We start from the raw sequence: 27,686 nt of genomic DNA on the forward strand, positions 1-27,686 counted from the left end.
CAAAAGTAATTAAATCTACGACGTAAAATATCACATCTTCTGAAATAAAGGAGTATTTATTCAAATTCGTTGATCTTTAATTAAGAATTCATGTGAAAATATTTTGCGGAAAATGGAATAATAGTGGAAACAGGTGTATAGAATGAAATCTAAGGCAATGTCGTATAGCTTTGTACATTTATTTTGTAAATCATCCTTTCAAGTGATGATAATAATAATAATAATAATAATAATAATAATAATAATAATAATAATAATAATAATAATATTAATAATAATTGTATCTTGTGATGTCGTAATACCTGACCATGTCTCTAACCAAGTAATGTACAGAGCTTAACAATTAATAGAGATTAGTACCAAATCCCGTACACTTAGCTATACCGCAGGAACTCTCGCGACGAATGGAAACAAAAGTGAGCTGCCTGTATTAAATTATTTTTGCGCCATCGATTGCTAATAGTAGAAACTCGCGCCATTTCGTACGATGAAATGGAAGTCATACGAAAAATATTAACCTCCCGTATCTGTACGTCGAGCGCACGTATCGACTTGATTGCTTACGTGCGTCGCATGACCAGACTTTGTATGGTACAAATTTAATGGACACTGCACAGCCTTCTCTGCCGGCTCGTGTTTTCGTCGAGCGGTGCGTCGGAATAAAAGAAAAAGAAAACGGGACGATGAAGCGTGACAAATGATTTTCCACTTGTAAGTAGACGTACACGAATTAAACAACAAGGTACTTCTATTTTATCTTCAATACAAAGATAGTACAACCGTGTTGTTCAACCCCGAAATGTACACGAATTCGTTTGTGAAACTCGAACCGTCAGAGATACGCGCGTGCGAAAATTAGAGAGTGAAGAACAATTATAGATTTGTAAATGATTTTTCTCTTTCCTCTTAAGCTCACATACGTTTTATTCCCTAATCTTTTTTTTTTTTCTCCCCTCGTGGACATATGTGCATACAAGCATACAACAATGAAACAAACGCGTTTACACACACATGTACTCACACATACATGCATACACAAAAATACAATTTCTGTTGCTGGGAATATCGTGATGCTTGAACTGGTATTTCGAAAAGTAGGCAGAAGTATGTTTGACATATCACTACACAGACGGTATAAGACGAAGTATAACGCTAAGTGGTAGTAGTCGATGAGAGAGAAATTTAATTCACATAATTATTATTCTATTCATTGAAATTGCCCTTTGAATTTATCTAAGCGTGCCGGAACACAAACAGCTTCGTTTCTCATTTCTCCTCTATAAATACATATGTCGTGTCGTTCGCAGGAAAGCGAAACGCCCACCGGGGGGGCTTTGATCCCCGCGCGAAGTTGTCCCTTCCGAAAGATCGAACTCGACGATTTTGAATAACATTTGAAATAAGTACAGCGCACGAGTCGCCTGGCTTGCGCCGAGTCGGCTCGTTCGCGAAGGTATCGTGACTGGCCCATTAACACTAACAATTAGGTGGGTGCACTACTACGAATACAGGCACAACAAATCGATCGGCGTAATCGATAAAGGGGGTAGGAGGGGGGAGGATGTGGGGGGAGGAAAATAGGACGACGGCGATTTTCCCAACGGAATAATCGTCTTGCACCACGTATTTCTTTCTCGCCGACACGCGTCGCGCTGTATCGCGTAACTTTAACACATCGATCATTATCACTTCGCGATAACGGCTGCGTAAAGTCGATACTCGGCGAGCGCGAGCCAAGTTCTACTTCGTATCGGCTGGGCTGAATGGACACTCGCCGCTCTCGCGGCCGAGCGTTCGACTTACGCTACCATATTCAACTTGTCTGCGACAGACAATTGATATCGATGAGAAATCGCGAGAAATTTATTACATTCGGAAGACCCAAACGAAGAAATGCGAGAGGCGATACTTTCATTTTTTTTTTTTCTATTTTTTTTCCCTCTTTTTTTTCGAATCGAAAAATCTCGGCGTTTCTCCGAGTGACTTTTTCGCCACGCGACGACGACAGTCCGGGCCGAACGCCGGACGGGATCGGAAGTTTGATCTCGATTGCACGCGGCTGCCGCGAACGTCCGATACGTGCGCCGTAATTCGGCGCGCTTACGGCCGTGGGCTTACGACAAAGTTTATGTGTATCTGAGGATTAACGAGGTACCGTCTGTTGGACGAGATGATTTCTTAGATTTCGATTCCCGTTACGCGCAACACTTGGTGCAACCTATGGCGGAACATCACGAGGCGTACATCCTGTTGATTTCGTGTTGATAGCGTTCCTGAACTGCTTTTCTCTTCAGCTTGAACGCCGCGGTCACGAGTCCCATGTCGGGCGACCATTGTTCCGCGCACAGCTTCACCGCGCCGGGTATCTCGAACCTCTGGAGCTTGCCTGCGGAAACCGGAAGATCATTCAGCAACGATAAATGACAATAGTAAAGACGATAAATATAATCATACGAGTGTTAGATTACGCTTGATAATTCTCATAAAGGAAAAAACTGAGAAACTTTCTGAACAATCTTACGTAACAATCTTAAATAAATGTAGTACGTTAGAAACTTACATTTCTTCGCCTGCTCAACGAGTTCTTGAAGTACCGCTTTCTCAATCTCCGGATTACTGCAGAGCTCCTCGAGGCTCCTCTTTTCGGTTATCCCCAGAGTGTCGGCGATTTCGTCCAAATAATGTTGGTTAGGCACGACGAGCGCGACGGTGTACGCTTTATTCGCGTCTCCGTAGACGCAAATGTTCTCTACGACGGGGCAAGTCTTCAATTCGGATTCGACTTTGCCCAGGGAAACGTATTCGCCGAGTTGGAGCTTAACCAAGTCCTTCTTCCGGTCTGCAAATAGATTTTCACGAATCGAAAATAGTGATTGACGCATAAGCGTTTACAATCTTATTGCAGAAGTGAAAAAAAGAAGGAAGCTTCGCGCTCGATGTATGTTTTTTGTTTTGCGACGTACCGATAATCTTGATGGAGCCGTCCGGATGGAACTCGCCGATGTCACCTGTTCGGAACCACTGTCTGCCGTCCTCCTGGAAAAAGTCCTCCTTCGTCTTGTCCGACAGTTTGTAGTAGCCCGCCGAAACAATATCGCCACCGATCAAGATCTCCCCTCTGGGATGCGGATGGTCCGTGACTCGGTAACCAGCCTCTTCCCAATTCTCTAACCTGATGTCGCAAACCGTGGTGGGCGCTCCGACTCTTCCGGTGGTCCTGTCAAACGCTGAAAACGAAGGAGACAACGGTGAGGCGACGTTCAATTATCCCGCGGCCTTTTCATTTCAGACTAATGAGACGCGTACCGTCCATCACAGTTGCGCAAGATGTTGTTTCCGTGAGTCCGTATCCTTGAGTTACGGTGATGCACAGGCAGAGTTTCACTTGATTATGCGTGTCCGGGCTGAGCGGGGCGCCGCCGGACAGAACGAGCCTGACGCGACCGCCGAGCACCTGTTTCGCCGCTCCGAAAATATACTTGTCGAAAAGAGGCGTCTCGTAGCCCCGCTTGGTCCACTTCAGCTTGTACTCGTACGCGAAATTGAAGATCGCTTGCCTGAACAGGCCGGACTTCTTCACTTTTTCGTTTATTCCTTTGGAGATGCGATCGAGAATAAGCTGAAACAGGCGAACGAACAATCTCACACCCTCCGCTGAGACGGTTAACAATTTTTGTAAAAGTTACATTGAGAGACGAAACTCGCGCGGAGGAAAGACTGGAAATCACAACTTTTATATATTTCTCCGTCGTCTTTCCACACGTCGGAAACTCGTGCGAGAACTCACCGGTACGGCGGTCAAACAAGTCGGATGCAGAACGGAAGCGTCACCCTTCGATCCTCTCTGAATCTTGCTGCTCGAGTCGATCAGCGTGAGCGGCGAGCTGTAACCGATAGGCACTCCGTTCAAAAGACACACACTCTCGGCCAGGAGCTCGAAGACGTGGGCCAGCGGCAGGAAGCCGAGGAAGACGTCGTCCGGCCTAATCGTCACTGCATCGCAGAACGCTTTCAAAGTGGACATGATATTTTTGTGAGAGAGCAGGACGCCTTTCGGCACCCCCGTCGAACCCGATGTGTACATAATTATGGCGGTGTCGTCGCTCTTCGGCGAGGTGCCGCTCGCGGTCGACTGGATGCCCGTCTTGATAACGTCGGAGAAGGGTATCAGCCGCACTCCGTCCTGAAACAAAGCGCGAACGATGAAGAAAAAGAAGGAAATCCGGAAAAATCACACCGCTGATTATTAGCAGCGCCGACGCATTATCGCCGCATTATGTAAATGGCGTAATGATAGTCAATCACAGTCAATGTCAGAATCATTATACCGAAGACGGACTTGCGAGAAGGAGATATTATCAACCGAGCCAGTGGTAACAATCGGTCTCTCTCGAATTATTAACGTTTTTCGTGATAGCGATCTCGCTATTACGTGACTATTTAAAAAGAAAATTGCGAATCTGCGTATGCAAAAGTTGCATAAATTTGATCGGAATGCCAATTGCAAGAAGACGCAATCGAAGATCAATGAATATAAAAAAAAAAAGGGCACCTTGTAGCCTTTGGTGTCGGTCGATTTCAGTTGGTCCTCCATGTAAATGACGGTCCTGACCTCCGGCACCATGTCAAGCAGCCGCTTAAACTTTGGCAAAAGATCGTGACTCGTAATGACAGTGTCCACCTCGGTCTCGTTGATGCCGTGCGCGATAGCCTCGTCGCCCAGAGTCGCGTAGATCGTCACCACCGTGAAGTTTTGCTTGAAGCACGCGTGCGCCGCTATCATCCACTCCGCCCTCGTCTCCGCGAAGATAACGACGTTCTTGCGCGGCCTCATGCCCAGCTCCAGCAGGCCTTGGCCGAAGGAACTGGCCAGCCTGTCGACGTCGCCGAACGTCTTCCATTTGTACTCTCCCATTTTATACTGCGAAACAGATGAGATTTTACAGTGCGAGAAATATTTGCATCAATACGTTGAATCATTCCAACAGTCTTCTTTGCGCAACAAGTAATGCGAGAAGTTCTCGAAAGAATCTAACCTAAAAAATTAATTCAATTCCCGGCTTAGCCACTCGCGCCCTGATATCTTTTCTCTCTCTTCCTTTCTTTCCAATAATTCCTATCAGTACATGATGATTCTCCATATGTGAGAACAATGTACTAAACTCTTCGTACACTTTAAGTATCTCGATCTAAGATCGATGTGCAACTTAACTGTCTTATGTAGACTAATAAATTAATTTCTTTAAGAAAGATTAAAAATTTCGCACCAACATCCCGCTCTCAATGCCTTTCTATTATATTATTCGATAGTTATCATATGAGCCTTTCCATTATATGTGTTCTAAAAAATTAAACTAAACTGTTCAAGAAATTATTTCACTCGTGCGTTAAAATCTAATTGCAAAAAGCGAGAGATATATGGAGCGTCTTACCTTTTTGAAAACTCTACCGTTGGGCTGAGGCTCGTCTTCCTCCGCTAAGATCTGCCTGGTGCCGAGACACCTCTTTTCGCCGTGCATCTTAACGACCCAGAGAAGCACCTTTTCCAGAGTGTCGATTTTCTCGCGCTCCAGCATGATGTGCATCAACCCCGGAGAGTCGACGCTTCGATAGGTCACCTGGCTCTCATCCTTGGAGATTGGACGGGCCTTGATCCGCCTCGAGGCCTTGCGCTTCTCCCAAGGTCGTTGTAGTATGAGATACACGGGGAAAGTCAGCAGGTCGTACACGTACGACAGAGCCTTGATCGCGTGGATCGCGCCGCTGATCCAGAAATTCTCCATTTCCCTGCGAAATCGAGAAATCGCTCGAGCATTCGTTACTTAACAATCGCTTCGTTAAACCTTGAGACGTAACACTTTTGCGTGACATTGAAATTTGGAAGTAAAGAAACAACGACTACACACAAGTCAGTGATTTCTAAGAAGTTTTTTTCATAAATGTAAATAAATTCTTTTAGAAAATTCTCTTGAAAAATGTTCAAGATCAATCTTTAGACCTTTTAAAAAATAGAATATATATATAAAAGTGTTAAAATTGAGAGCGCTATCTCAAACTGTGCAAAATACTTTTATCAGCTACGAGAATATCTGGGCGAGTTATATCCATGCGAGTGAACAGCTTCGAAGCGTAAACGAGAGTAAAGGCTATCAGCCGAAGTCAAGTATCAAATATTATTTATATTATGCAAATATAATGTGACGGTAATAATGAAGCAATTTTAGCAATGCGCAGGCAATTAATTAATGAGAAATAATTCCGTCGAGATTTTTCTTTCTCTAAATCATACAAACGTGGCTATATAGATTGTGTAACACTAACTGATCATGCTACGTGCGTAGAAGAAAGAAGAGGCGCTCAAAGATACATAACATCTCTATTGAGATCGATAAAGTGGTACAATAACAAGCCATTGAAGCAATAAGATAGCCAAGTTCGATCGAGACGTTATATCAATAACGGTATATCAACAATTACAGGAACGTAATCGCATTTCTATAGCTAGAAATTCAACTGGAGATGTACACACTTGGATTTAATTGTAATTTGATTTCTCTACGGCGATGAGAAGTGTCTCCTGGAAGTGCTGCAAATAAATTCACTTTTCAACGGAAAAGATATCTCTGCTTCGCTGACAAACGTAAAACGATAACGAGTATATCAATTACATATATTATGAAAACGTAATCGTGCTTCTGTGGCTAAGGAACTTAACTAGAAATATATAAGTTAATTATAATTAACACTAATTATTCCCTGAACGTTGGAATAAATTGATTTTTAAAAGAGATAATTTTTTTCTTCAGTTTTGACAAAAGTACTAAAGCAATTATATGCTTTTGAAAACTCCATGCAGCAAGTAATTGCGAATACATCGATTTTCAATTCAGCGAAAGAGAAAATACATAGTGTGCATAGTTAATTTTACGTATTTCTAGGAATTCTTTTTATAATGTTCTAAAAATCGCAACATTGATCTGCTCGTGAAATATGTAAAAGGTTTTAAGGTCTGCCGCGAATGCGTTCATTTATTTATTAATGAATGCAAATGAATACAATCTTTCATTAATGAATAAAGACTTTCAATATTTTTTGCAATAAATATTCAGTCGGATCTAAAAATAGGTCTGAAATGTCGCGGTCATACGTGCATTCGCGATAACAAAGTTTGTAACGTCGAAACATTTGCGGAAGTATCGCAACTTACAATTTACATTTATAAATAGCCGGCAACATTACAAATTTAGAATCTAACGTAACGCATGATTCTCTTTAAGAGCGAACAACGATATAGCTTTTATCTTTGCTCATAACTTTTTTTTCACTTTGTTTCTATATTTATTCAACAACTTAAGTTTAACTACAAATATTTTCGTCCAATTTACGAGTATCAAACTATTCGCAATCGCGAAAGGAGATAAGCCCGAAAAGTTCATTTCGTATCCGCTTTAAACAATATCGCTTCGCAATGTCAAGTCCGATAAAATATCACTCCGCGAAGTCAATCATAAAGCCAATTTAGATCAGTTGCTTTGTATATATTCGGTTGATTCTCTTTCTTAATTCCTCCGTCGATTGTGCCGTATCGCCGTGTAACGATCCACGCTTATGTCACATCGCACTATTATGTCAATACTTGGCGCACCGCTGACGGTTATTAATCAAGTTTCTTTTAATCTTATTCACTATCGATCGATTATACTGACGGTGCTGCAAATCAAACGCGCGGTATATGCATCATTGACAAGCGCAATACGAGTTATGTCATTAATTGTGATGCAATATATAGCGTAGCATCACGATCGGTTTCTGCGATTTGACGTTAACCCGCTTAAAATGTCAATTAGATGAAGGTCCAATGCGAACTTTGATTTGAAATTGCGCAGCAGAGGAGAGCGCGCGTACGCGGTTGCAGTTGTTACGTCGGAGAAGTGCTTGTTTAAACAAAACTATGTTAATAAAATAGTTTGGAAACTTTAATGCAATTCTAATTGTCGTGATATGCCAAAGTTGTTTTGTCAACATGTTAATTTTTATTGCACGATTCCCGACATTTGCCAAATGATTCAAGCGCGCTACATTGCAAATTATTCTAAATAACGCTGTGCTTTTTTTAGTCTGCCGTCACGCGCTACTTTGGTCGAAATTTTCATCAGATAAAAAAACAAAACGGCACGAAGATACCGAAACAAAATCGTATTCGCGCTTTGTAGAATTTATGATTAAAGGAGCCATTCGGCACCATTTTCAGGCAGACTTGTAAAGGCTACAAAGTAAAAAAGATTAAAATCGGAAGATTTCATTTGAAATTACGCAGCAGAGGAGAGCGCGCGTACGCGGTTGCAGTTGTTACGTCGGAGATGTGCTTGTTTAAACAAAACTATGTTAATAAAATAGTTTGGAAACTTTAATGCAATTCTAATTGTCGTGATATGCCAAAGTTGTTTTGTCGACATGTTAATTTTTATTGCACAATTCCCGACATTTGCCAGATGATTCAAGCGCGCTACATTGCAAATTATTCTAAATAACGCTGTGCTTTTTTTAGTCTGCCGTCACGCGCTACTTTGGTCGAAATTTTCATCAGATAAAAAAACAAAACGGCACGAAGATACCAAAACAAAATCGTATTCGCGCTTTGTAGAATTTATGATTTAAGGAGCCATTCGGCACCATTTTCAGGCATACTTGTAAAGGCTACAAAGTGAAAAAGATTAAAATCGGAAGATTTGATTTGAAATTACGCAGCAGAGGAGAGCGCGCGTACGCGGTTGCAGTTGTTATGTCGGAGATGTGCTTGTTTAAACAAAACTATGTTAATAAAATAGTTTGGAAACTTTAATGCAATTCTAATTGTCGTGATATGCCAAAGTTGTTTTGTCAACATGTTAATTTTTATTGCACGATTCCCGACATTTGCCAAATGATTCAAGCGCGCTACATTGCAAATTATTCTAAATAACGCTGTGCTTTTTTTAGTCTGCCGTCACGCGCTACTTTGGTCGAAATTTTCATCAGATAAAAAAACAAAACGGCACGAAGATACCAAAACAAAATCGTATTCGCGCTTTGTAGAATTTATGATTTAAGGAGCCATTCGGCACCATTTTCAGGCATACTTGTAAAGGCTACAAAGTGAAAAAGATTAAAATCGGAAGATTTGATTTGAAATTACGCAGCAGAGAGCGCGCGTACGCGGTTGCAGTTGTTATGTCGGAGATGTGCTTGTTTAAACAAAACTATGTTAATAAAATAGTTTGGAAACTTTAATGCAATTCTAATTGTCGTGATATGCCAAAGTTGTTTTGTCGACATGTTAATTTTATTGCACGATTCCCGACATTTGCCAGATGATTCAAGCGCGCTACATTGCAAATTATTCTAAATAACGCTGTGCTTTTTTTAGTCTGCCGTCACGCGCTACTTTGGTCGAAATTTTCATCAGATAAAAAAACAAAACGGCACGAAGATACCGAAACAAAATCGTATTCGCGCTTTGTAGAATTTATGATTTAAGGAGCCATTCGGCACCATTTTCAGGCAGACTTGTAAAGGCTACAAAGTAAAAAAGATTAAAATCGGAAGATTTGATTTGAAATTACGCAGCAGAGGAGAGCGCGCGTACGCGGTTGCAGTTGTTACGTCGGAGAAGTGCTTGTTTAAACAAAACTATGTTAATAAAATAGTTTGGAAACTTTAATGCAATTCTAATTGTCGTGATATGCCAAAGTTGTTTTGTCGACATGTTAATTTTTATTGCACGATTCCCGACATTTGCCAAATGATTCAAGCGCGCTACATTGCAAATTATTCTAAATAACGCTGTGCTTTTTTTAGTCTGCCGTCACGCGCTACTTTGGTCAAAATTTTCATCAGATAAAAAAACAAAACGGCACGAAGATACCAAAACAAAATCGTATTCGCGCTTTGTAGAATTTATGATTGAAGGAGCCATTCGGCACCATTTTCAGGCATACTTGTAAAGGCTACAAAGTGAAAAAGATTAAAATTGGAAGACGAGGGAGCGCGCCATCAGCCCAATCGAGATTTCAATATCACCGCGGACTTTGAACGTCGCGAGTTCACGCAGCGGACGAATGCTGCCGATCGGTCTCTCAGGGCCTTATCTGCGGTCGAGCACACACGTCCGTAGTTGTGTGTGTGTGAGACGGAAGTCGAAGTGGGGACGAAGGGAAGAATTATGCGGTAACAGACGTCTCACGGGCAAATGCGCGGAGTACATCGGCCGCTGGATCGCTGCGACCATCTGCGGTTTATCTTTTCGCCGATTTGCCGCGCAGCGGCATCTCCCGTCGCGGGGAAATTTTTCCCTCGCGGTCGGGAAAAACGGATCGAATCCGGTCGCAATCGGAAACCGAGGGGGGAAAAAAAAAAGGTATCACGGCGGGAGTTCGAATTACACCGGAATTCTTTACCGCTTTTGCAAATAAAACGCGTCGAGCGGACGCTTGACGCGCCGAAAGCGCGCACGGTAATTTTGAGCTTCAGTTTTATATCAAAAGGCACAGCTGTGTATAATTGAGAAGAGTCGAAAAACGAAAACGATCGAATTTGCGGCAAGCGTTTCTCAACGGAGGAATCGATATGTTGCCGATTATTAATCACTCACCTGCAACGATTGAGAAGCGATTAGCGAGTGTCTGTTTGAACTTGGCGGTTTACTTTCGATATATTCGAGCGTAAAGACTTTGCATTACCGCAAGCGGGATAATAGTGTTAAAGACTGGCGTCTTACTGCCGGTCTCCGCAGCTAACGCGGTCGCTTATCATTTATTATAAATTCATACAACGGAGAAAAGAGATGGCAAGAGTCGATAAAAATGTATGCGGCACCTCAGTTTTTTTCCTCGAGCGCGAAGCGATATGTGGGCAAAATCTATATCACGTAATACTGCGTAGTATTTGTTTACTTATGTTAGCACGAATTAGCATAATTTTGCTTGAATTTCACTTCTTACCACGATTGGTTTTGTATAATTTAACATATACTTCAGTATACTATCTGGCAGACTGAATAATACATGCAAAGTAAAAATATGTCCGTCGATAAAGGCAAATCACGCAGAACATTTCGTTCAAATCGTAAATTTACTCGCGCTCGAGCGCTCGTGATTTGAAAAATGTATAGAAATGTTTCCGAAGAAAATTACAATCGACTTTGCGATACTGTCGACTGTTTGAATTCCTCCTGTCTGCTCTTTCACGCTTAAAAAATGTTTCCCTGGGAGAAAAAAATGAAGATATTTACAGAGCGTACGTACAAATGTTGCAGCATGATTCTGTATTTGACTTACGTAACTCAGCTGTATGCACTCGAGCTGAATAAAAGATTAGAATCGTACTGCCACATTTTACTTGAAGTACGTAGCACAAGATACACTATCGTACAATCTAATTTCACATACCGTACATGCCGATAACATGTAAAACTAAAAATTGTGCTGGAGTTAAGAGGCAGATAAATCGAGAAGTGGCAAAAAATAACTAGCTGAATTGCAAAATATATCACAAAACTACGGTGATACGGAAAAATCGTTATATGCACTATCGTTCAAAAGTCTAGAGTTCAAAACTCTATAATTTTTAGATAAAACCAGATGCAAATATTTTGTTCGCGGTATCAAGATTCTTATTTACAACTCCTGCAGTTTAAAGTTAAAACGACAATAAATTGTTATTTGCATTTTATATTGAAAAGAAGAATTGAATAAATTGTCTTTTCATTATAGAATAAGCAACATTGAATTGAATCGAAGCGGAAATTCAATCGCCAAAATGCCAAAATTCTGTGAAATCAAATGTGTAAATCAAAACATTGCTAACATTGCAAATATACGCAATCTTTCATTTCAATCGTAAACTTTAACCGAACGATGTGCACGTCTCTAAATTTACATATTTTCAGTGAGTACAAAAAAAGGATTCATTTATTTAAACTGCAAAGTGCTCGAAACTCTTGAACAGGATAATGCGCATAAAGAAGAAACAGCAACTAAAGTTCGTATGAATAGATTTCAGAGACAAATAATATTTACAGATTGTAGAAGATTATTTTAGAGAAAAAAACATGCTTAAATATCGCAGGAAAAAACAGAATGAAAAAAACAGCTCGATCCACCGGACGCGTTTCGGAGGCCCGTTCGGATTCGAACAATCGTGGGCCGTGCGCGTCCGAGGACGTTGAAAAAAAAAATCGTAAGCGACAGAGAGATAAAGCTGCAGAGCGTAGAGAAGGAGGGCTCATGCAGGCGTGATGCAGCGATGCGCGATGCATAGCGGTGCAAGCTCATATAACAATCTACGAGCTACACAGCGGCATTTTCCGTGCGCTACGCTACGACTCACTGTTTATCGTCCACGATCATGGTGGCGGCTTACTATCCGGTCACCCTTACTTCCAAAATCGACACTTTACCGCTCGGTGGGTAAATGAGGAGTGAGGGGACCTCTCTCTCTCTCTCTCTCTTTCTGATGCGGATTAATCACACTGCAAAGAAAAACCATTCCCAAAATCGGCGAGATTAGTGTATGCGAGGTGCATTTCAAGCACACGCGCTCTTTCTCTCCCTCTTTCTCTCTCTCTCTCGTCTCCGAAATGACGTTTCCAGACCTTCGTACGACGAGCGCAGCATTATCGGCTACGACGATAATGATAAGAACGTAAAGTTGAAAAAATACATCGTAAATCTCAAACACGCAATTTTTTATTACGTAAATTATTGCAAGTGCGAAATGTATTTTACAGTCATTTTATCTTATTTTTAAGTGGTTTTTTTTTAGTTACTTTATTATCCTATAAAAATCGATAGATGAGAATAAAAATAGAAAATACTATTTTCAGTTTTCGAATTGCTGGAATAGAAACTGAAGTCTGCAGAGACTCTCGTGTAGACAGAAAATGCGGTATATTTGTATATTTTATACAACAACAATCATCCAAGCGGAATAAATCTTTCTTGTTTTTTCAGAATGAGGGAAAAAAATTGTATGTTAAATATTAATAAAATATTATTTCATTAATAGATAAGATAATATCGATAATGTTGATAAGCTAATTAGAGTGGAGAATTGATTGCAGTGCTTAATTTGATTTAATACACGGATGATAAATATTCTTTTACAAAGAGCCACTTGCTGCAATTAATATGTTCGCTAAAACATAATTTTATTCCGAAGACGCTCATTGTACTGCGACACGCGTCTCGTGATTCTTTCGCAGGTGATATTTTTCCATGTTGCAAAATATTTACCGCTTTAAAAACAGCTTATCTACTTGAGCGACAACTGATATGTTTGTCTAACATGTCGAACTCATGTTTGATACGTGATAACGCAGATCGTCGCATACATTATCAAACAAAATAATCGCAACGCTTTGTGTATAAGTGCGATCATTCTGATGTGTAGAAAAAAAAATGAGATTAATTCATGAATCTTTAATGCGCCGACGGAGACCTAATTGAATATAAGATAATAACAGACTGCGCAAATTGCTCGCAATTGTATAATTAACTAATCGAAACTGTAAAAAGTACATCGCGCTATTAGGCGAATTAAATTTACAACCGTGACTTTACCCGCGTTTAATAAATAACGAGTAAACCGCAACGGTTTACGTTTACGTTCTCGCAACGTGTACATACTCGTTCGATCGCGCGACGTGAAATGGGAAACTCTCGAAGACCGATTGTCGCGGCGAGTCGATCGATCGATCGATCCCCCACGGACGATTTCTTACGGCATTGTGAAACGCCGCGAAGAATTCCTCGAACGCCGTTCGCAATTTTCCCCGGCGTCGCAGTCTTCGTTGTAGTCCGTTAACCGCACGGCAACCGACTCGGTCAAGTGCACTTTGCCCCCGATATACGCCGTGCACGTGTCAATTCGCAACGGAATGCACGCATTGCAGTCGAAGCGCGAGGCGAGAGCGAGCGCGGCTTAACGCCGATGACGGCGGCGACTAGTCGCCCAAGTTTAACCCCTGTATTATAATAATCGATCCTATTGGCGCGCAAAGTCCGCGCGCAATTTTTCTCGCGCTAATCGCGTCGGCACTCGAATCAGTCCGCTTGTCTTCGACGCGAGGAGCGGTCGAAATTCAGCGGAGCATCCAGGCGCAATTTATGCAAGAGCCTCGATGCGCATCTTACAAAAAAAAAAAAAAAAAAAAAAAAAACGAACAATTGGCGTGCTGTCAACGATAAACAATTAACTGCGAAGTAACGCGGCAAAAAATGTACAATCAATTGCGTACGCAACGAACAACCTGTTCTGCAATTTGTATTTCACATTCCTTCGCTATCAAAGGTTTTTTTTTCAGCCGTATCAAAAGACGATGAGTTAAGGCGAATCAAACATTATACAAAACGGTGAACCTTGATCGGCTCCTACGAGACTACGATCCAAAGTTCGCACTCGTTCAGAGATAACTATTGAGATTCGTGACACTTGATTCGGCACGAAAAGCGACCAGGCTCGGATCTGTGATTCCGCAGCTGTTGTTTAACTTTTAAAGGACGCTCGATGGAAATTAGAGAAAATAATTCGTTTGTTTCTCCCCGAAGCTAGCGAACAGCCCTTCTTTCTCCGTTCGACGCAACTTATACGGGCACGTTTTCTTTACACTCGAATTCAATGGCATGCGACGCAAAGTGTGTTAAAATTGAAATCGCGAATTGCGAAATATCTTACATAAACCATTCGTATTCCAAAAGTCTGCTGATAAAAGATGTAAAAAAGATCGGCAAAAAGTACATATGCTTTTCAAATGAAACTCACAGCGCAAAAATCTTTATCTCCGCGTCAACATTGCGCAAAGGTTAAATTCGGGCCGCGTGTCGTCCGACGGTTAAAGTCCGAATATATAATTATACACCGAAAAACATTGAGCAATCAGATTCCACGTGCAGCCGACATTATTAAGCGCGCGAGATTCGCGCGCGCGCAATTTACTTCTTGACTTGCTCATTGCTCGGTTTTTTTTCTTTCTTTTTTTTTTACCGTTTCGTTTTATCGACGAGTACGAAGTTCGATGCGAGGGAATATCTATAAAGTGGTGCTATCGCGTCGCGTAATACCGATAAAGGTCCCGTCTACTGGCACTATTCCAGGCGTTGCGTCACTACTCGCATCCGTAGCCTTCATTCATCGCGTCGTGACGAATGCTCGCGAGATGGGCTGCGCGCGCGATCGATTACACCTCTGACGCCCAAACGTTTATAAACTGCCGGACGTAATTAAAGCCGGCGCACGAATAATACTGTTTATTTTCGCACGCCATATTTATTCGCAGCGCGCGCGCCATATTGCTTCGCTGTATTATTGTCTTGGACAAAGATCAAATCAATTTACATACGTAACGCGCGTTAAAGTCTTGAAGCACTCGATTCGATTAAAGCGCGCTTGTACACGCTTATTCGCACAGCGCGATCATACGTGTATAAGTGTAAAAAAATATATATACAAAAAGTTGTGTATGTTCTTCTGTGAAAGAATGTAAAACGTTGAACAAATTATGAGCTATGTACACGCTACAAATGTCGCAAACTCATGTTTCAATGTCCACAGATAATTTGAAGATAAAAATGCTCCAATAAGACTTTGTACTTGTGCTTGAATGACAAGAAACATTCGTCCTTCTGCAAGAAAATAACTTGCTTTAATGCGACGAGCGCCACGATCGCTCTTATGAATCAACATGTCTCGCAGAACTTTCGAAAGATAATTAAAAGACAATTAACAGACAATTGTTCAATTATTCTTATTGAAAGCGTTAAATTGGCTTCTTTTATTGGCATATTTGCTGCTTATTCCATTTGCCATTATTTCATTTACTAGCTCATCAATTCCTCCTGCACAATTATTATTCATCGCTAATTTATTTCAAATTGTTTTATTTTTACAGTAAAGTGTATCTTTCGAGATAAAACGGCCGTCGCGAATGCCGTAAACACGTGCTTTCTAACATTCGCATTAATCATGAGCGTATCATTTGACGCTGACGAGCAGGAAATGCTGATCTCTTTCCTGCGTGGCGTACTACGACCTTGGTTAACTTGCTTCGAACAACACGGGTATCCGAATTAACGTCACTGACCCAATTTACGAGCACACACCCCCTTAAGCGCGCAGTAATAAGCCGCGCTCGCGACACACGAATGACCCCGTCCTCCGCTACGTATTTAGCGAACGTGACACAATCGCGTATGCGAGTGTAATTCGAAACCGCATGTCCGACGAGCTTCCGAAGATTGCACTTCGATTCGAATCAAACACGACAATCCGAACGTTCGCCGGCGCTTATTAGCAAAATAATGAGAAAAAAAAATACAAGGGTTTGTTTTGCACAATAAATTTGATTTTTCATAAAATAAGATCGCTGATTCCGTACTGTTTTTTTTTTATAAATTTATATCAGCGCAAGATAAAGATTGCCGCTGAAACAATAATATGTCTGTGTATTTTATAATTTGCATTTATTTTGGCTACGACAGACGTAATAATTTCTTCGATTTCTTGTCCGATGATAAATCCGAAATCGTATTCAAAAATATTGCATAACAAATAACAAGAATAGATAATTAAAATCGAAATAAAATTTTTGAAAACTACTTGCCTAGTCAAGTTTCAAATTTGTTTCCAATTATTTATCTTCAAGGTAAATTAGTTTTCAACGCACGTCGGAAAATATCGCTGTATTCATCGATAGCTGAAATTATAAATAATACTCATATCAGGAAGATAATAAACAAGAAATATGTTCTTAAGTGGAATTTAATGACACTTAGACAGATAAAGAACTCGAGAAATTTTACATAATAGCCTGCTTATGTAACAACTGAATGTCAGCTCTTGAACTTGTTCTATCTCGTATCTGTTGCGTTGTTTCGTTTGTTCGTTTACGATAGTCCTGTTTTTCAAATTAGCATGAATGCAATTTCTTTTGTGTGCCATTCAATTACCAAAGCAGCAAATATTCTAATTGAAACATCATCTAATGCATTCCCATTTCAATGTTTTGTGAAATAATATTTTCATTCCTTCTTTCTTTCTCCTTGTGATCAATGATCATCACAATTTCAACTGTTGACATAATCGATCACTAGTCTTACAAGGAGTGACACTTGATCTACTTTTCTACGCACTGGCAAAACGACGGAATAAGAAAATTTACATAGCGTATTGACGCCACCAATCGTGCGGGAGCCCGACACCCGCAGTGGGGTAATCAATATTCTCAAGGACATCGTTAAAAAAACGTGTTCACTTGCGCACACCCATAATATCAGCTTTATAGATGATATCAATTGAATGTAAAGAAAAATGTACAAAGACGACATAAACGGAATGAATGATGTGTTTCGCGAAAGTTCGACATTGCGATACGCGTGAAAATTTTAAGTAGCGCTAAGATAAAGCGGCCGGCCGATTGCTCAAGACTGAACGATCAATCACGCACTTTAATTTCCATCAATCACGATTAAGTGCGCCTTAACGCGAATTATTCCGCTGCGAGCGATTACGCAAGTTTGTTAGCGTTAAAACATATCGATGATTGCGGCGAACAATCCTGCGATGTATAGAACGCAACGAGTTAATTACATCGTTTAAATGCAAATCATCTGCGTCGGTTTTGCATTGCAGTATGAAAATTAATTCCCTACGTGTTAAAAAAGACCGATAAATTTACACAAATAACATGTAATAATTATAAACAAATATTATAAATTTACATGACTTTATAAATTTCACATTATATTTCATGATTTCCATCATTTGTCGTGCTATTTTTACATTTTATTTGTAAATGTATCGAACACTTTTCGTGCAAAAATTTACCGAATTCTTTTACAGTGCCGTACAAACATTTAATTTAAACTTTTAATTTCACGTAACGCAAACTTAACTGCTATTGGATTCCAGATCAGATCTTAAGGATCAGCTCTTCAGTGAGTAAGAACAAAACCTTCGGATTTCACACGCTTCAATTCCTAACTGATCGAGTCACGAATGATCTAATAGCGTTTTCGATTATACCGATTTTCATCGATCCAACGTTGATTAATGACGTCATTGCATCGTCTCCGTCAATAAAAGACGTGAATTCACAGTAAAATGGTGATTGATCAACCTTAAGTCGATCAAAATCCGTATAATCGAAAACGCTATAAGATCGAACAAAGATTAAGATACAATCTCAGACAATTCTCGTAAGAACCAATCAAGAAACGAATTTGATTGAGAAAGAAGAAAAAAAAGTTCTGTATTATGAGTATAATAATACACATATTGCAAACTGGTTTTTCTACTCGGAATAGCAATAAAATTCCTCGATTTGGTATTTCAGAATTCATTGAGATGGATTGTATACCTGTTTTCTGTCTTTTTAGGGGCTAACTTTGTCCCTTGGCGACGATACATCACATAAAAGGCCGCAGGTCACTAAAATAACCGAGACTTTTTGTGATCCCGAAAAATTTTCCAGAAAATAGCTGAATTTCAAGCAAATCTCATACACGAAAGACGTATAGTGTGAAAAATACAATATAGTGAGTTTAAAAGTTTCTTTCTAATAGTTTCCTCCTCTCCGATTATCTGTCGATCGACGCGATAAAAAAACAAATAAAAAGAAAGAACATTCTAGCAGCAAGAAGCAATATATTTAATATTACGTGTCTAAACATATATATACATCTCGAAATAGAACTTCCGAGAGTTTCGACATAACTACAAGATAAGATTCCCATCTCGAAAATAATAATCTTTTAAACTTGACATTGTGTGACTGCGCATAATGTTATAAATATTATGGATTAGTCGTTTTGTGGCTTCTTAAAAACTCCAGAGGATTCATACATCTTTCATTGCGTAAGCGTTCGTTGCATAACAATATGATTTAAATAAAACGTCTTTCAAATATATCGCCTTTAAATCTGTGAGTTGACTTTGCGGCTGTTAAAAATAAATAACGGCATTCACGATTTTTACACTCGCGCATGATTTTGACAGAAAGTTGCTCGATCGAAAAAATTCTGACTTGGATTGCGCGATCGAATGATCGCGAGACAATGTCAGTATTTTGTTATCAATTTGTACGAGAAATCTGTACTCGATTTCACCTGATTACCGAGCTCCAAGACGAGCAGCTTAATCCTGTAATCGTGCCGATCTAAAAAACCTGTTCCACCGCCGCGAGCGGAAGGGAATTGACGGAAGAGGGACCACTAGGGGGAAGATTTCACGCTACATCGCCATTATTAATAACCTCGTGCGCGCACGCGGTCAACGATGAAACCACCATGTACTACTTTACGGATTGTTTCCGTCTAAGCGATCATTCACGTCCGTCTGCCTCGAATACCGTCGCACTCGATCTCGCGCATCGCAACCGTGACTGATTTCACCGGTGGCCAATAAGCAACCAGCCGACAGCTAAGACACAATTCCATTTAATTCAAAATTTAAGACACAATTCCATTCTTCAAAAATAATTATTTTACCTTAATAGGTAAAGAAACTAATGTGGAAATAATGGAAAGATAAAGTCGATATTATAATGAGAATCGTCATCATAAATTAACGATCTTTTTCCCTCCGGAAATAGTAAAACAAATAATGAATAATTTATTGGCAGCTCGTAATTATTCATCGGGATTAATACGATTAACTCCACATTTCAATGTACGCGGATTAACATTGTTAATATCTGTTTATTTGATTGTCGTCTTAATGCATATTCAAATAAAAATAATTTCTTCATATCTTTCTTCACGTGTGTGAAACAAAATGATCATTTTTGCATAATAAAAACATTTAGGCTATATTTTAAAATTAATTATATAGAATCTCAAATTTATTTGTTAACATCGAAAAGTGGAAATTATTTCATCGTTATAACAAATACGACAAGAACTGATTAATCGAAGACATTCTTCAAGAAGAAGAAACATCATTTTGTTATTCTAAGAAAATATAAAAAAAGTAATTGAAGGTTGAAAATAAAAAACATTTTTTTATTGTGCCTAGCAAAAAAGACGATGTATCATGTGCGCATTGAAAGCAAAGTCGAGAAATATTATCCTATCAAGTATAGAGAGTCAAAAGAATTATTACAGCTATTGCAAAGACGTTTCGCGACATGTAATCTTAAATTATTATTATTGCATTTGCTTTAAAAAAGGAACTCATAAAAAACCCGTAAAAGAATTAACGATGTACGGAAGAATGCTCAGAATTTTTATCACTGCAATCTGTTTAAATATGCATTTTGATTGAATAAATACGCAAATTGGTGGCGGTTTCCTGCATAATTATTTATACATTCATTGATAAAAATGTCGACTGATTTAATGATCATTGAGCCATCGTTTGACGTGACAGGAAATTTTTCGCGCAATTGGTAATTTTATCCCAGATCGATAAGGAACTGATGACTCGCATTTCCGTTCGCGAGATGTCTCGCATAAACGCGATCGTTTCAGCGTGCACTGACACCGAAGCGGTATATAATTTCTCGTGGGTTGCGTCGCCAGGAAGTCCTACGGTTGACTCAGAGAATCATCGCGAAATGTTGACGCGCGATGCGGAGCGGGGAAAAATCGACTTTGCGCGCGTCAAAGGAGAGTTTAACTCGTTGCGAAAGTACCGGATGCTACGAGTCTTTCAAGAAAGCGTATACTTCCGCTCCATATTAAAGATTTCGATGTTTGATCGATAAATACAGTCTAACAAAGCGATTTAAATCGTTCAAACTCGATTTTTCTCTGTAAATAATAAAATACTCAATTCAAAACTTTTCTAATGCAACATTATTTTAAACATTAAAAAATTAATTACATGTTTATTAAAAATGTGGGCACATTCGACACTTGTTTTCATAGATAAAATCTGAGTTTATACATGTGTATATATAAAAAAATTCAAAAAAAAAATTTATATTACACGACAGCGCTTGTGAAAAATATTAAGAGGGATATAAATTTAAAATGCTGCGCATGGCTTAAATTAAAATTTAAGTCTTGAGCAAATTTAAATAGTTATTATGACTCTTAAATGGTTCTTGAAAAAATTTGCACATTATAATCTGCAAGTCTGAAAAATTTAAATTTTTATAGTAATAAATAGAAAGTTTAACATTTATTAAATCATTAAATTAAGTAAAGCCAATGCAGGATACTGATGCTAATAATTAAGTACGAATGTTATCTAAAAATTCATTTATTGTTAAAGTAACAATGTCTTTTACGACAATTACGTTAATAGCGCACTCCACTTTTATGGCTTTTCACGCTTTATTTGGAAATAATATTTTTATTCTAAAAAAATCATTACTGATTACAAGATGTAAATTTTACGAATTCCAAACAACATGCGATAACTTTATTATTTAATTCTCCCTCAAAAAACCCGAGGTATGTAAATTTCTCTTTATTATTTTAGTAGAATCTAAAATATAAACTATATTTAAATAATTAATTCTATTATCCTGATTGAAAATGGACCAAACCGCAGACTAGAATGTTTCAAAATAAATTTCCGCATATGTAATATTCGAACTGATTTATTTGCGCTACTATCCTGCGTCGAAGCGCATACCGCCGTTGCTGATTTAACGATCTAATAATCTCTTTGCGTATTTCTATTCCTGATATTCCTTCGCTATTGCGTTAACCGTTAAGCATTACGGTGCGTCGTGCTAATGACACGAAAAACACGCGGACACGGCAAGGTTCCGACGGCCACAGGTGGCAGACACGCTTAGTCGGCGTGCATCAATCAGCAAGCAGGGCCATCGCTTACCTTGCGAATCGCAACAACGGACACTTCCCCCTTATTCGTCTTCCTGCTTCACCGAGATTGCCGAGTCGCTCTTCCAGCCGACTGCCGTTCGCTCGCTTTTCCCACCGCGATCAGGCGTGCGCGCGCGCGCGCGCGCGCGAGAGAGAGGAAATTATCACTACGCGCGATTCAAGGGTCAAGAATGGTGTGGGTGTACGCGTGTGTATGCCGTGTTCGCGCTGCGCGTCTCTCTGCCTACGTTTCTGCTCGGGTGTGGTGCGTGCACGTCGCCACCAAGGTAGATTGAATGGAATATTTATGTGTATGTATGTGTGTGTGTGTGTGAGGAAGAGGAAAGAAGAGGAGACGCAAACCCGCGCTCCGAGACAGTCGGCGAACGACTAAACAACGCGCTACGTAAACCGGCACGTTATCACGCACTGAATCACACGGGCTTGTAACTTTCGAGTCCGCACTACCTTTGATCTTTGATCTCGGACCCACGGCGCGTGCACCGCGAGGTCTCAACTCACGCGATAAAGCGACGCCACGCGACGATCGGAGGTGGAAACGGTGCGCGCCGGCCAGCTGTCCGGCACGGATCGGCACCGGCGTTGAGAACGAGACTTTGCTCGCGGTTGAACTCGATACACAACCACCATCCTACTATCTGTCCTACTTCATCGGACACACTTTCGAAAACTATACACTTAGAGGATCTCGAACAATCTTCGGTCGACCTTTAGACAAACCACTTTTGGAATTAAACTCCGATTTCGAAAACAAACATTGTCGATTACCCGAATAAAGTCCACTGTTTGTTTTAAACTGTTAGAAAGTTAGTTTAATTAACATTACGGTAAATATATATTTTAGATTACAACGATTTTGTCGCCATTTATGTATTGTAGGGAAAGTTGTTCCGAGTAATTCATCGCAAAAATCAAGTGGAACATTGGTTCAAGAGATATAACAAGTTAAAGTTTCACAATTTTAATGCTTCTTTAGGTGTTAGAAACTGATATTACGAACAGTGAAGTGGATAATCTTATTATTTGATTGAAAGAATCTGTTTACAACTTTCACACGCGGGCGGAAGAGGGGGCGGAGCCCTTCATATCCACCACAAAAAACTCTAACCTAACCTAATTCCGACTAGTTAATTGAAATTAGGTTAGGTCAGATTTTTTTGGAGCGAAGCCGCCGACGTATTCCATAAATATTTTTCACTAGAAAAATAATGACGCTCACGAATTCAATCGACAGCTGCTTCACACCGTGGACGTTTAACGTATCCGCGAATAATTTTTCGATCAATAAGAAAATCTAATAATATATTGCAATCCTCAACAAAGCTTAGAAAGCTGTTGACGAACTGCGAGAAATAGGCCGACTGAGAAAATATCTATGATCATGTAGCTATCTTTTAAAAAATGTAAACAAAAACTTTACATAACGTGTTTGTGTACAAACACGTACATACGGCGTGCATAAACTTCACGTAATGTATAATGCAATATAGTAGTTTATAACAGCAGAAGAATTAAAATTGCGAAACTTTAATTTATTATATCTCCTAAACCAATGTCGTCTCCCACTTGATTTTTGCGACGAATTACTCGGAACAGCCTTCCCTACATATCTAAATGGCGACAAAAACGGTAACCTAAAATGCGTATTTATCCGTTTGAAATTGAACAGCCCGAAAACGAAGCACGTGACATTCGTCAGATTCACAACTGGCGTAGTCGCGTGACCATATCGAAACGAGGAGTCGAATAATCGATTGAACTACCGAAGTAATAATAGTACAAGTATGCCAGGTCGGCGCCTGAGTATCTCCCACGGCTCCAAGTGTAACGGGCTTCCAAGGATTTAGATTAAGGTTTGAGTGTGCACTGCAGCCAATAATATCGCGCCACGCTCAAAGCCGGAGAAACGAATGACGTTCAAATTGCTCGTTCGTACTTTAACGCTGGTGACGAATTTGTGCGGACAATGAATCAGAAGGAAATACAAATACCTCACTAAGAAATTTGCGGAAAACTAATCTTGAATTCAGAATTCTAAGCAGTTATTGAAACATTATGAATATCTCAATGTCAATAATCATAACAAGTCTTGTGTATTCCGTTATCTGGTATTTGCAAAATAAAAATATTATGCGAATGTATAGTGATATAATTTCTCTCAACATGGCTATTCAACGTGCGACTCTCTTAATCTTTAGAATGTTTTGAAAATTTTTTTAAATAACCATCTTGCTCTAAGAAACAATGTATTGGATTATTCAAAGTTGTCTCGTAATGTCTAAGGATTAATATATGCTAAATAATTAGTTTTCACTATTAAAGTTCTAACAGTGATTTATATCGACGACAATTTATATAATTTATTTCGATGGTTATGTAAAGTCTACTACGCATTAACCTAATTGTTAAAACGCGTATTTCGACAATCGTTGAAAATCAACTCCGCAATTGTACGGCAATCACCGTTTAAGGTTTCTCGTACAAAATCCAGCGGTAAGAATATTCGTGTTTCTTCCCGGATCACTGCGGTTTATATATTAGATTTTATCACAAGGGCATTGCTTACGTTATTCTTGCGGATTGCGATTTGAAGGACGTGTCACGCTCGACCGCTCGTCACGACCAGCTCCCGTACAATGTGGCTCCTCGCCACAGTTACCGAAAACTCGAAAGAAAGTTCCTACCACAGTTTACACGGTTTCCTGCCTCACGCGCGAATGAAGCGAATTTTGACTCTCAGCACTCAACCGAGCGACTTCGCTGTCATCGTCGTCACAAATCGGGATGCTGCGTCGCACACTCATGCCACGAGTACTCACTCCGTCGTATCACGCGCATACAGCACGACTGGCTGCTGGGGTATATGTACGCGGCAACGCCGATGCGGGACATGGGCCGACTCCAAGGATCAACACCGGGGCCATCTTGCCGCCTGAAACTAGCGGGATCGATGGGCCGCCGCGAGCGTCCCCTGTCGAGCGTCGTCGAGCACCAACCGTTATAGTTTTCAGAGTTTCCGACCTTTATCGCTGTACCGCGCGCCGCCCTTTCAAAAAAAATTCTCACCCCTCGCGTCTCCTGCGTTCCGCGAAATTGAATAAAAAGTTTGTCGTGAAGTATGCGTCAGTTTTTAAAAATGTTAATAATTTGTCATATATTTTAAATTGAAAATCACCTTACTTCGAAAGCGCATGTAAGTATTCATTGTACCGTTTAACATTCTGTACACGGATGATTCTACAATCTTGCGAATACCGTTCTACTTATTTAAAATAACGAGCAGCTTTGTTACGCGTCTTGCATTTATCGAATGCTCAACTAATGCTCTGGAATCAGCAAATACTTCCTGATAAGATTATTTTAAGACCTTTTTTTGTTACACATGAGTTTTACATGAGTTTCACATTTTCATAGAATAATTTTACACAATCCCAAGAATGGTCACAGATCAAGAACATAAAAAATTGTACATGTTTAAAATGTGAATAAGAAGTTATTTATTTCCGTATATTTTTTCTATAAATTTTAAATCATTTTTCTTTGCCTTCTATAAAACATTAAACACACAAATTTTAAAATAAAATTATATTAAGAAGAAAAAGTTTAAAAATTCTATATACGGTCGAATGCAAGTAAGCTGATTTAACTTTTTACTTTTTGCAATAAGCAATTTTTCTGTCAGCATATATCATATAAAGTAATTCGAAATTTTACGGAATTAGGTGACTCATGAAGCGCGCTACTATACGAGTTTAAATTTCTATCGTCTCAGCAGCACCACGTTGATATCAGTTAGAGGTAAATATAGTCGACTCAATTTTCTTTCTCTCTTGGTTGCATTGGTCAAAGCTTACTTTGCGGGCCGCAATATGGTAACGTCGGTCACTTACAAAGTTACACGTGTTTAAGCCGGCACCCGGACATGTTTCGAAAATACTATATGTACGTTATAAGTGCAAATTTTAAATCGACATTAAAAACAATAATTGAGAGTTGAAAGTATATGCGCCATTGCTGACGCAGGAAATTTGTAACGTGCAAATTGCATCATGTAATAATTTATCACTCATTTGCGCATTAATATGTGCGAAGAGATTACCATAGAGATTACTAGATACAGTGAGTCAGTCTACAATCTATAATTTTGCATACACACGGTAGCACATATAAAACGAAAGATTTTTTTTTTTTTTTCGTTTTATACATTTCTATGACAATATATGCGCGTCTCAAAATAATAAAATTCAAATCTACTGCACTCTTCTTACCTTGAAAGCGCGTGTGAATGTTCAGGTTTCGTGTTCCGTTTAATGTTTTGTTAGTACAACAAACGAGGCACACAAAAATAACGCGAATACCGCTCTACTCATTTTAGCGCGGCGAAAATAGCGATGTCAACCAATCATAGCCTCTACGCGCGTACAAATCTTATTCAACTTTTGTGCCGGACTTACATACCTTATTTATTTAAAGCGTTCACTGCAAAACGTTCAGTTTGAAAGTTAACGGTTACTCGTCGCGTTGTGTACAATATGCGTCGAGTGTCAGACTAGACTCATTGCACCACGTTGCATCGCATATCGTGCCGTACTCAAGCGTAGGAGCTCGACTCGGAGTAGCCGATACGCGGTCGCGGATCTCAATATAGACAGCCGGCTCGAGCGCGGAGCCAATCGGACGGCGAGTAGCTACGGGCGGGGATGTGGCGTGATCCTCGGTGACGTCACGCCAGTCCGCGATCGATAACTCGAAACCTCGCGCGACGTATACGACAAACTTCGCTAACGTGATGCACCGGCGATCGATTGAGTACGTGTTTACAATCCGCTGCGTCGTAAACGAGAACGTGATTGCGATCTTTTGCGTTTCATATGCGTGTCAATCGCGCGTAAAACAAACCGAAAAATGTTTGCGTGTGCAGTAGAAGCTGCAAAATCGATGGAAACAAACTCTCGCCATAACCTCACAATATCCCGCGCTATCACATTCAAACAATAGTTATCAGGTAAGCGAGAAGATATTGCAGTTTTTAAATTTATCTACAGTTCATAAATTTACATTTACCATACATCGATCGATTTCCACGACAAACTGTTGCATCTTGTTGAATTTACAAAAGATGAAATGTTAATCGAAATTCTCTAATAATCGTACAAGTTTTTTTACTTTCGATAATATGTTTATATTTTTTTACAATTTTTCTTAGAGTAAAAACTGCAGAAATGAATTATTATTGTATATATCAAATTATTTAAGTATTTTCCATAATACAAAATATATATGAATAAATATCCAACTTATCCTTTTTTTGCGTATAAATTTTGAAGAAATAATCTCTTATATTATTCTATTCGTTAGATATATCACAATGTACAATAAATATTAAAATATTAACGTAACCAGAAACTTTTTAATTACACGAAATTAGCATTGTACAAACCGAAAGTGCATTTTCATACTTATCCACAGGATAACTACTCAATAGATATTTATGTCATGGAATAAAATGTTGAATCAAACCTGTCGATAAACTGATATCACGAAATATTTTATCTGTAAGATAGTCAGTCAGTGTAATTCATGGACGTAAAAATATATGGACAGAGCTTTAGCCAGCGGGGTTGAAGCCAGAAAGACGAGGGGAAAACTAGCCGACCAAGATGGCGGCTACGGGTAACCCGTGTAACTAAACGAGCGCGGAATTTATAACATATGAATATTATTCATTGCGCAAGCGCCAAGCCAAGATTAGATTAATAACATCGCCATTTTTCTAACCGACCAGCATGCCGCTGCATGATTTCCCCCTGCCGCTCAGGCTTTACCCCCCTCGCCGATAAGACCACTTATCGCTCT

At 39.6% G+C, this 27,686-nt stretch overlaps 1 protein-coding gene across 10 annotated transcripts; it reads right to left on the bottom strand.

Annotated features, from left to right (window-relative positions):
- Positions 1 to 160: 160 nt before the first annotated feature.
- Positions 161 to 26,459, bottom strand: Acsl (Acyl-CoA synthetase long-chain). Of its 10 annotated transcripts, none has more exons than XM_067349015.1 (9): positions 26,289 to 26,459; positions 12,367 to 12,508; positions 5,433 to 5,787; positions 4,553 to 4,921; positions 3,788 to 4,183; positions 3,307 to 3,619; positions 2,964 to 3,227; positions 2,561 to 2,839; positions 161 to 2,386 (listed from the first exon to the last, which is right to left on the bottom strand). In XM_067349015.1, exons 2-9 carry the CDS (start codon positions 12,384 to 12,386, stop codon positions 2,232 to 2,234), a joined length of 2,151 nt encoding a protein of 716 aa, XP_067205116.1. In that variant the 5' UTR covers positions 12,387 to 12,508; positions 26,289 to 26,459; the 3' UTR covers positions 161 to 2,231. The 10 variants fall into 10 exon arrangements, with proteins under 10 accessions (XP_067205116.1, XP_067205117.1, XP_012235085.1 ...); XM_067349016.1 differs by lacking the exon at positions 26,289 to 26,459 and adding an exon at positions 26,099 to 26,260; XM_012379662.2 differs by lacking the exon at positions 26,289 to 26,459 and adding an exon at positions 24,397 to 24,754.
- Between the last annotated feature and the right edge of the window lie 1,227 nt (positions 26,460 to 27,686).

This window comes from Linepithema humile, chromosome 2 (genome assembly GCF_040581485.1).
Source record: "Linepithema humile isolate Giens D197 chromosome 2, Lhum_UNIL_v1.0, whole genome shotgun sequence".
NCBI classification, from domain to species: domain Eukaryota; kingdom Metazoa; phylum Arthropoda; class Insecta; order Hymenoptera; family Formicidae; genus Linepithema; species Linepithema humile.